At 41.0% G+C, this 10,466-nt stretch overlaps 1 protein-coding gene across 1 annotated transcript in view; it reads right to left on the bottom strand.

The window, feature by feature from the left end:
* Window positions 1-343: 343 nt before the first annotated feature.
* npc1l1 (NPC1-like 1) overlaps window positions 344-10,466 on the bottom strand; it is a 12,173-nt gene continuing 2,050 nt past the window's right edge. The window contains exons 2-21 of the mRNA XM_024276158.2: window positions 9,153-9,314; window positions 8,130-9,041; window positions 7,753-8,046; window positions 7,455-7,678; window positions 7,274-7,374; window positions 7,014-7,186; window positions 6,695-6,823; window positions 5,955-6,137; window positions 5,764-5,878; window positions 5,419-5,684; window positions 5,247-5,336; window positions 4,975-5,165; window positions 3,302-3,429; window positions 3,081-3,210; window positions 2,950-3,005; window positions 2,713-2,863; window positions 2,397-2,628; window positions 1,420-1,533; window positions 1,146-1,308; window positions 344-1,055 (exon numbers count right to left, since the gene is read on the bottom strand). Of these exons, the coding sequence (XP_024131926.1) occupies window positions 841-1,055; window positions 1,146-1,308; window positions 1,420-1,533; window positions 2,397-2,628; window positions 2,713-2,863; window positions 2,950-3,005; window positions 3,081-3,210; window positions 3,302-3,429; window positions 4,975-5,165; window positions 5,247-5,336; window positions 5,419-5,684; window positions 5,764-5,878; window positions 5,955-6,137; window positions 6,695-6,823; window positions 7,014-7,186; window positions 7,274-7,374; window positions 7,455-7,678; window positions 7,753-8,046; window positions 8,130-9,041; window positions 9,153-9,314 (4,029 nt within the window). The 3' untranslated portion in view covers window positions 344-840. The remainder of the gene's footprint in view (window positions 1,056-1,145; window positions 1,309-1,419; window positions 1,534-2,396; window positions 2,629-2,712; window positions 2,864-2,949; window positions 3,006-3,080; window positions 3,211-3,301; window positions 3,430-4,974; window positions 5,166-5,246; window positions 5,337-5,418; window positions 5,685-5,763; window positions 5,879-5,954; window positions 6,138-6,694; window positions 6,824-7,013; window positions 7,187-7,273; window positions 7,375-7,454; window positions 7,679-7,752; window positions 8,047-8,129; window positions 9,042-9,152; window positions 9,315-10,466) is intronic.

Genomic DNA, 10,466 nt, shown 5'->3' with positions numbered 1-10,466 from the left:
GCAGTAAAGTGCACACATTTTACAATTTAACATATGTGAATTAAAAAATAACAAAAAATGAAAGAATAGTACATGTCTCAGATCCCTTACTAACCTTTAATACCTGTTTCCCTCCTATTAGGTTTTGTCCTGATCAACATATTAAAATGTGAACTGAGTCCAAGAGAAAAAATTCAAAACTAAAATGTATGTAATTAACTAAATTTTCCAGAAGAATTTTCTCCATGTCTATTTTTTTAACAAATTGCAAAGTATTTTATGAAAATTCCACTTTGGAGCATTTCTTAATAAAAAACCACCTCCATCTGGACAGCTTGTAATGAGAAGAAAACATGGGGACACGTGGAGGTTTTAATTTATTTATTTTTGCATCGAAGGCCAAGAAAGCCGGGCGCACCAGTCCCTCGTTGAAAAGAAATACATTTAGGTAAACAAGGAAAACTGCATTTGTGTGTATTTGTAACGTCTAATCACTTGTCATGATAAACCACCATGACGACCATTTTAATAAAGGCGAGTGTTTTTAAAGTAAACATATCTTTATACATTCTCTGATTGCATTTTTTCTGCAGCATTTTTCAGCTTAGGGGAAAGCAATGGAGTGTGTGTCCCTTTGAATCTCTTAAAAGTGCTAATATGAAATGTGTGTGCAAATACAAAACAATTAAATCCAGTACAAAAACAGAAAACAAAATGACAGTGTCCAGCATCATTCTGACAGCCATTGCATTGTTACTGTTGCAATACTTCAGCTAAATAAAGAACAATATTACTGTTATTGGTTCCATGAGTCCATTATCGATTGAGGTACTTCTTTAACCTAATAACAGTTTGTGCAGCTCAGAAATGGTCAATCTTCTCCCTTCTTTCTGTAGGTTCTTGAGGCTTTTTGGCGTCCCCTGAAGAACTTGTGGCGTTTGAACATGTTTCTGGGTTCGTTTCATCATTCTCCACATAGCTTATGTTGTCGTATGCTTCTTTGACTCTCCTCTTGGTGTCCTGACTCTGGATGGTCTTCTGGGTTTGCAGCAGCAGGGCTTTATTCAGACCAGGACCTAAAAAAAAATCAAGAACCATCATTTAAAAAGTTGATGCTTTATGCAGTGAAGAAAAAAGTAGAGCAGAAAGGGAAAACAGGACCATACCAAAATAAGTGAGGAGCACAGGGAGGAATATTAGTCCATGGGCCAACCCAAGAAGTGTGATGACCAGGTTTAAACGGAAGAAGAAAATCTGGATGAGTTGGGCCTTGGCAAAAGCCAAAACGAGGATCCCTGGCAGGTTGGTCATTGCAACACCAGCAAACACCTTTGAATTAACAAAAGAAAAAAAAAACTGTCATTTGCAGTGTTACAGAAAGCTCTTTGTAGCTTTAAAACCTTTCATGTAGGATTGAGTTCTGAATGAACTTGTACTTACTGCACTGCCCATGTTGGCTGTAGCCTCTGCAGCTCTTTCCACACGTGTGGGTTTAATGCTGAGGGCAAAGGATCTGGTCATGTGGGACACAAACTCCACTGAAATTCCCACTGCCTACAAACAAATCGGATGACATTAAGCAAAATTCACAAATGTAATCCATAGTTTTTGGTCTTAGCTGATAGTTTCCTTATTCTATATAAATCACATTTAATACACACATTTCTGAGACCCATATCTCAGTAGCATGATCCAAACTTTCCATAAAACACAATTCTATAAATAACGGTCCACGTTTTCTGCCCTGTAGTGCATCATCCTACCACTAGAGGCAGTAGAAAGGCTTTTCCTGCTCTTTTCAAAATGGCTGCCTTCAGATCTCAAAAACACTTTCATCAAACCGATACCGATCCGATACTGGTCAACATTGCAGATATCCATACCAACATTTTTCATAAATGTTATAGATGTGACATGAACCTGAAAATCTCATTAAATGTTTTTTTTAAGTTTACCTTTTTAAATCATAAACATAAAAACAGAATTAGGATAATATTTTCAATGAACTGGAAAATAGTAGATTAAAAGCAGGGTCCTTTTAGCAGAAACAGAAAAGTTTCAAACAAGAGCAGAAGTATTGATATCTGTTGGTATGGATCTGATTCCAATACCAACTTAAGATCGATATTTTGGATCAATCCGCCCAGCTCTAATGTTGGCTAATATTCAAAACTTTCTAGTCAGACTAAATCCTCTATTATTATTTTTTTAACCCTTTAACACCAGAGCTCCAGTGTTTGTGTTCTTTGATTTTAATTTTTTAATTGTTAACATGATCAATGCCATTCCAGTAGATTCTGAAGTAGAAAAGCTGCACCAGAAGTAAGTCATTTTCTGTGGGGGACGTTTCACTCGCTCTGTCCACCTCTTTATATACAGTCAGTGGATGGAATGGAAAGACAAGGCTCTTTTCTCACCGTCACCAGATTGATCAGGGACACTGCATTGTAATCGATGCTCCACAAAGTCATGACCCCGACTGTGTCCACAACTATCATGATTATGGTGATCAGGTTGAGCAGGCCGGACCGCAGATCTAAGCCCAGCAGAAGGCAGCACACCACGAAGGTTGGCAGCAGACACATGGAGATGTTGAAGAGTCCCTCTGGCACAATGGTCAAATACTGCTCATAAAACACATTAGTCAGCCTACAAAAAAAAAAAAAATGAAGAGACCCAATTAGTGTTTGAAGGGATTGTTGGAATCCTTTGAGGAAAGATCAGGATACATACGTGTAAGTGAACACTTCAAAGTCTGGAGAGGTCCCTGGTACTTTCCTCATGGCCTCTGTGATGCTGCTGGCCAGCTCTCTGCCCTTCTGCAGGGCAGCCGTGTACTCCTGAGAGTTGGTCAGGGTTGAGTGGTAAGCCATGAACCGAGAGGCTGGAGTGACCAGGAATACAGAGTTCATTCACAGACTTCTTATTCATCCCATCTGCAGCTGTTGTGAAGATCTGGAAATCACTCACCTATAATTTCCCCATTATCACCCACCACTACAGATGTGTCGTAAGCTCCGAGACCCCTATTGAAGGACAATATCCGCCATGAAGTCATTGGTTGTATGGCGTGTCTGCATGAGTGAGGCTATCATACACACCCTTTGGAGCACTGCAGGTCAGGTCTGTTACCCAGGAAGTCAGGGAGGAAGCGATGGAACTCTTCTACAGTGGGCCTGATGGCACTGGTTGCAGAACCGTCCATACATTTGTCCCAACATAATAAAGAACCTAATGATGCATGTGACAAAAAGGAGGTTTTCACTTAGAGTTTTCATAGTTTTTCTGCCGAGAATGTGCTTTACTGAACCAACATTCTCACTTATGTTTGCTGGACAGAACTGTCCTTGGTTTGGACCAGTGGTGTAGAGTCGACAACATCTGGATCCAGGGTTCAACCAGTCAATAAAATCATCCACCCAAGAATTAGCAGGAATGGCAATGTAGGATCTAAAGAGCACATCAGAAATTAGCAAGATAACAGTTTCCATCACGAGAAATGATTCATGGAGGCTTTAAATGGAGAGTTTAGCCAAACTTGGCCTAAATGTTAATAATTTATTGAAACTGAATCTAAACTGAGTCAATAATCTTGGTATAATGTTGTTCAGTCACTGGTCCCCTTGTTGGGTACATCTGTGCAACTGCTCGTTAATGCAACTTTAATCAGCCAATCACATTGCAGCAACTCAATGGATTTAAGCATGTAGACATGGTCAAGATGATCTGCTGCAGTCAAACTGAGCATCAGAATAGGGAAAAAACATGTAATGGCTGTTTGTGCCAGCATGGCTGGTCTGAGTATTTCAGAAACTGCTGGGATTTTCACTCACAGTCATCTCTAGGATTTACAGAGAATGGTCAGAAAAAGAGAAAATATCCAGTGAGATGCTGTTCTGTGGAAATGCCTTGTTGATGCCAGAGGTCAGAGGAGAACTGAACGAGAGATTGGCATCATGGATGTGCAGCAGACAAATCTTGCTCTCTAAGGAATGTCTCCAGTACCTTATAGAATCTATACCACTAAGCATTAAGGTAGTTCTGAAGGCAAAAAGGGGGCCAACCAAGTACTAGTAAGGTGTACCAAATAAAGTGGCTGGTGAGTGTATCTGGGAAATAAACCAGTATATGGTTTAAATGTCAGAGTACTTTAGAAAAAGTACCCCATTAGCTAATTAGTTAGAGTATTTTCTCCACGATTCACTATGTCAGTATGCAGCATAAGTACTTTATAGTGAGATAGCTAAAAAGTATATAAAAAGGACATTTCAGTGACAGATATTTTTCAAAAACAAATACAATCAGATTAGTTTAATCTGTGTCAGTTTTATCAACACAGGATTTATGAGTAAGCAAATTATATTACTGGTAACGAATTAGTTTTCTGGTCAACAACCTTTCTCCACTGTAATTCACTATGAGTCGTAGGAAACTGGATTATGTATTCAAGCGACATGTTATGTAATAATATAATATAATGTTTATCCTGGGCTAAATTTTCCTATATTCTCTCATCAACATCACTTCAGTAGTAGAGGTATTTTTGGTTGCTTTATTTACAAGTACATGTAGAAAATGAGGCAAAATTATTAGAACTTTTTAGATATTTATTCATTTTTCCAGGCAGGACTGTTGTTTTTGAGAATTATTCAAGCTCTTGGGTTTATCATTAACCAGTCTGAGCCGTCTGTATGTTAGAGGTTGCGACTATCAGCAGGTTCAAGGACCTGTTCAGGAAAAGTATTGATAAAGTGATAGACGCCAGCCTAGGATGGTGTTTGGGTGCGTCTGTCTGGATCAAGCTCAACCTCTAGTACAGATGACTTCAACTAAAGGAATAGTCCTTAATTAATATTTTATTTTATTTCATTTTTCCACATCTGTATTGGAAATAAAGTGAAGAAAAACTATTTTTTGGCATAGAAAAGCAATGTTTGATAAAGGTTCCCTTTACCATCTTTTAATCAGACTTGCAGAGTTAACACAGTCACTTACAAGTCAGGGTAGTTTGTAGCATACTGGATCTTCTGTGTGAGAGAGAACTGATCACAGCCCACACTGGAACACACAGCATTCATGCCCTCCTCGCTGGTGAAGTCATATCCCCTCTTTGTCACAAAGTAAACTGGAACGCCAACTTCAAAGTACGTGTGCAGGTAGCTGAAATAGCGCAGCATGTACGAGTCCTAAAATTAAAAAAAGAAATATATTTATATTTGCAAATTTCTTTAATTTGATGAACCAGAAGCCAAGGGTCTTATACTCACTGTTGGCATAGCGAGCTCCTGATCCAGACCCACTTTCACGTGCAGCATGAGGAATATGGACGCGCAGAACATTAAGATGAACACCACCATCTGACAAAAACCGGAGTTATTCCACTCAAAGTCCAGGTGATACACAAAGAATACAACTGAGGTTTTTCAGCAGAAAGTTTACCACAATGATCCTGGTGTAACGATGCAACAGAGCCGGGGCGTAGTATTTCCTCATGAAGGGCAGCAGAAAGCCCTCGTTTGGCTTGTCGGAATGCTTTTCTGACACAGAAACACAACAGAAGAGCTCACAGCGGTTCTTGTCTTGGCGCCGAGCATCAAGGGACAAGAGTGCAACAAAAGCTGTCATCTGCAGGGCGAAGTCCATGAGCACAGCCAAAGCAGCATACAGAGCGAAGGACCTCACTGCTGGCATGGTGGAAAGGGCCCCTGGTGACACAAAACACAGATAATCAGACATGCCTTTCAAACCACAAACCCCTTTATGAATATTGATCAAAAGTTGTACCTAAAAAGAAGCAAACAGACTCTGAAAGGCTGCAGAGGAGCATGCTGGGAGCTACATGTCCAAGCACTCGACCAATGTGCTGCTCCCGAGTCTCTCCATCTCTCCTTACATCTCTCTGGAGGCCAAAAGGAGAAGGTCACTAAAAGCGACTATTTTAGAGTCACTGGTATAGTTGAGTTGGACACAGGTACCTGGTACTCCAGAACAAAGATGAAGATGTTGTCAGCTCCAACAGCGAGCACAAGGAAGGGAACGACCTGCAAGATGACCAGCGAAGACGGGAGGCCAATCCACGAGTAGAAACCCATGGAAGCCAGGACCGAACAGCCGACCACCAGGATTCCACCCAGACCCACCAAAAACTTGGAGTCCACCTGCAGGACAAAGAGAAGACCCTCAAAAATCTTCACTGCTCTCCATTGTGCCTTCCACGTTGTGTAAATTTATGGCTAAAAAGTTTAAAGTACAAACTCTGCCATCGAGAGGAGCTGATGCTGCGGTGGCTTCTGCTTATCGCAGATCGTAAAGAGAAGATAAACAAGGAAACGATAAGGCCATTTTTCATCGTTTTAGATTTAATGACAATACCGAGAGCATGTGCTGTAAAATTCTATTTGTAGAGTAATTAAAATAAAGGAAGTCTGGCAGTTTTTCAATCCAAACAAATCTATTGCTATTATTTTATCTGCAGAAATTTAATAAAAACTTCTGTTGGAAATGTTGCACTCCATGAAAGCACATCTAATTCTTTAGCACCGATCTTCTTGTTAGCAAGAATTTAGAGGTAATATACTGAAACTTCACCAAAAAAAACAGTTTTTCAAATGTAATTTCAGGGGAAAATTGTTTAAAAATAACTGATAAATTAACTTGTGTGCAGATAAAAGACACCTAGAGGTACGGATGATGTTCAATGTTAAGCATTCCTCACCAGTAAGCGTTTGCATGAAGAGTACTCCCCCAGAGCCACAGCGATGTACACAAAGATTACAAGGTAGCTGATCATGAAGATGGGAATGTCCTCTGCTGTTGTTCGGTTGATTTCATCCTCCAGAGACCTCTGACAACAAAAAAGTTAGAGATGAGTATAAATTGAAAGAATTAAACCAAAGAGATCAGAAAGTGTGATAAGGCAAAGAGAATTTCTCAAAGTCTTGCAATGTGGATGACAAGCTGATCAGTTTCAAATAAGAAGAATTCATTGCTGCAAGCAAGGAACTGTAAAAATGATGCTTCCTGGGATCCAGTACCTCCGCCATGTAAGCAAACGTGAAGTTTGTTGCTGGGTCTTTCTCGTAATCCTGGACAATTTTAAGAAACTCCTTCTCCCACTGCAGTGCCACATTAAACTTGGGGTTCTCGCGAGGAAAGTTGTTCAGGGAGAAAGTTAGGATGAGCGCCTTGGCGTTGGTGTAGTCATCATCTTGGAAGAGAAAAAAACACATCTTCACGTGTGAGAAAATGGATTTTGTAAATTAGTAAAAGACGACTTCATTGAGAAGTCACTCACCACTATAACCTCCAACAGCTAAAAATGTAAAGACCGGCGCTCCATAGTCGGCCATGCAGCTCATTCCTAAAGCAGTGATGTCTTTGAAGGACAGCGGGGAGCTTGGGAAGGTATAGAAAGAAGGCAAGTTATGTGACTGAAGGAGAACAGCTGGAGACGAGTCACTGCTTTCTGAACCTACTTCAGGCAGTAGATAAGGTGGTCTCTCCAGTCCACCTCTTTGGTCACCCCCAGCTCAGTCATAATTGCTTTAGCGTTGATGTTTTCCAGGCTGTTCTGGAAGTACTGTGGCAGGCTGTTGACTGCGCAGTCGGTCAGGGAAGGATTGGACGGATTCAGTGGAGCGTAGCACACGTCCTTCAGAGACGCTGTGCGATTGAGATCCTCAGACCAGAATTCAATTTTCTAAACAAAAAAACATCAATAAATATTTGCACGTTTTTAGTCATTGTTGGAGCTCACCATGTGATCCTACTCACCTGTATTTTTTGCTGGAGTTCCAGCACCTGGATGATGAGATCTTTGGAAATAATCCCACTGAAATTTTGTTTTCCAAAAAGCAAAGAGTCGTAAATGTCGCCTTTTCTGTCTGGAGCCGTTAAGATCAGCTGGTTTGTCCTAAAGAACGGGCCAAAGTTCTTGTCATGAAACTCCTTCTCCTGGCGGGCCTGGCTATTTGGCGCAGACCATAGCTCCACTGGATCTGTTGTGAGCTCAATGGACTTGAGGCCAACAGAGAAGACAGCAACAACTATTGCTGACAAGAGGAGCACCTTCAATAAAGACAAAATATTCACAAGTGAGAAGAATAGATCCTTTGTGTACCGTGATTTATAGCTTGAGTTTTTATTTTTACCGTGAGGGGATAGGACGCCATCAAGGTTCCCCAACGTTGAAATACTGAACTCAGGAAATCTTGAGCCACCAAGCTAGTCTTATCAGCACATGTCACCTCTGAAGGATGAATTGTTCTCTTAAGGATGTCTTTTTCTTCTTTGACTTTGGATTTATTCTTTCTTTTCTCGCCGCTCTGGTCTTTTCTTTTTTTAGAGCTCATCCAGAAAGAAACAATGACATACAGCAAGAAGGCACAGATCAGAACACAAGATAAAATGATAGAAATCACAAGGAATCCATCCATCCCGAGCAATCTGAAGGGTGGTGGAGGGGTTGCAGGAGGAGACACACTGGGACAGGACATTTCGCAGTCCTGGCAGGAGCAGGGCTCTGATCCTGACGGGGTGTACTCGTTGCACCCTAAAGCGCGCCCGTTGTAAGGAATCACACCTTCAGGCAGCCCCGTGGTGTCATGACCCTTTATCAGAAAGAAGTCGATGTCCAAAGGGGCCAAACCATTACTGGAGTCCCCCTGAAAGTCGTACCAGCGCTGAGGCGTGCACAGGGTAGCCCCATAACGACCACACATGGTGGAGATGGCAAAGCCTCCTGTAGCTGGTAGACGGACATTTTTGCAAGACTGGAAGGCTGTGTCTGCGAATTCATTGTTGATGTATGCGTTGTAGGCCACAACCACGTCCCTTGGCTTGCCCAGGTAGGTGACATTCATGACTTTAGTGACTTTGACTGCCAGCGTCTGGTTAGGGCTGCAGGTGGCCATGCAGTGCATGTGGGCAAAGTTCTCCGCACAGGAAGGACAGCGGTTCAGCACACCTTTGGACAGGGAAAGGCTCGTCTCCAAAGATGCGAGCTGTCCAATGGAGCAGCAGCCGTACGTGTTTCCCTCTCCTTGATCCAACATGGGACACACCTGCAGCAAGAGCAGCTTTTACCATGAACTGAACCAACTTTGCATAGTGTTAGTTTTATATTCAATTTCACTTCTCTTTTTATTTTTATGAGACAATAATAAACGACAAACCTCCTTGAACCTTCGGTAGTGTTCTCCTGTGAGGTGTCGGGCCGGGCTGTAGTTGAGACATGGGACGATAGGAGGAATGAGGGTTTCATCTAAGGATGGGTTGCGACCACACTCATCGTAGAAAGCACAGAATCCTGCCTGATGTTGGGCCTCTGACAGCATCTGTGTAGAACAAGGAGCCAACATAAATGGTTGATCTGTGAACTTTTAAAATAAAATTTCAAATTAAATTTTATATCAATTACTTGGGTTGTGAAAAACTCTTCACAGAACTAGTCATTTAAAATGCACAACGGTGGAATTATCTGCTATAAACTTATAAGCTAATACATTAAAAAACAAAAAGAAATGTAGGGTTTGGCTTAAAAAGGCAATACAATACTCACAATAGTGTTTTTAGATTCATTGATTGATTGATTTAGTTTGGTTTGGTTTATTTCAAGCATGCATTGTGGACAATACAAGACAAAAAAATTACACAGATTTTTCAAACTTATAACAGAAATAATGAGATGCATTGATTAAAAAAACAAACAAATAAAAACAAAGACCCACTTAAGTCACATAAGTGTGTATTTGTTAAATAAAGTAATTAATATAGTATTTTTTCTTTACTAAATGTAGGAATTTTTCCATTATAGTCAAGGAGAGTATGATTGATTGCTTGAAAAGAAGTGGTAAGACGTAAACTTATATAATCCCCTACATAGTTACTTCATTATTCACTGTTTATTCTTATGTTTGACTTTATATTACATTTTCTAAACAAGGATCAATTTGAGGGCTGCACGGTGGCGCAAGTGGTTAGCGCTCTCGCCTCACAGCGAGAAGGCCCCGGTTCGAATCCCGGCTGGGACCTTTCTGTGTGGAGTTTGCATGTTCTCCCCGTGCATGCGTGGGTTTTCACCGGGGACTCCGGCTTCCTCCCACCGTCCAAAAACATGCTTCATAGGTTAATTGGTGACTCTATATTGCCCCTAGGTGTGAATGTGTGAGTGGATGTGTGTGTGATTGAGGCCCTGTGACAGACTGGCGACCTGTCCATGGTGTACCCCGCCTTCGCCCATCAGCAGCCGGGTTAGGCTCCGGCACCCCGCAACCCCGAAAGGGAAGTAGCGGTCAAGAAGATGGATGGATGGATCAATTTGATCTAATCTCTGGAAATTATACTGTTTCTTGACATAATTCCAACTTTTTCATATATGACTTCAGTGAAAGAAGCAACATTTCTAAACAATCTTTAATGCAATTTTTTTAATGCACAAAAAGACAACAAAAGTTTCAAATTAATGGACATAAACTAAGAATAATATT

Source organism: Oryzias melastigma, linkage group LG9, assembly GCF_002922805.2.
Source record: "Oryzias melastigma strain HK-1 linkage group LG9, ASM292280v2, whole genome shotgun sequence".
Taxonomy (NCBI): Eukaryota; Metazoa; Chordata; class Actinopteri; order Beloniformes; family Adrianichthyidae; genus Oryzias; species Oryzias melastigma.
This window is presented reverse-complemented; position numbering and strand designations above follow the sequence as displayed.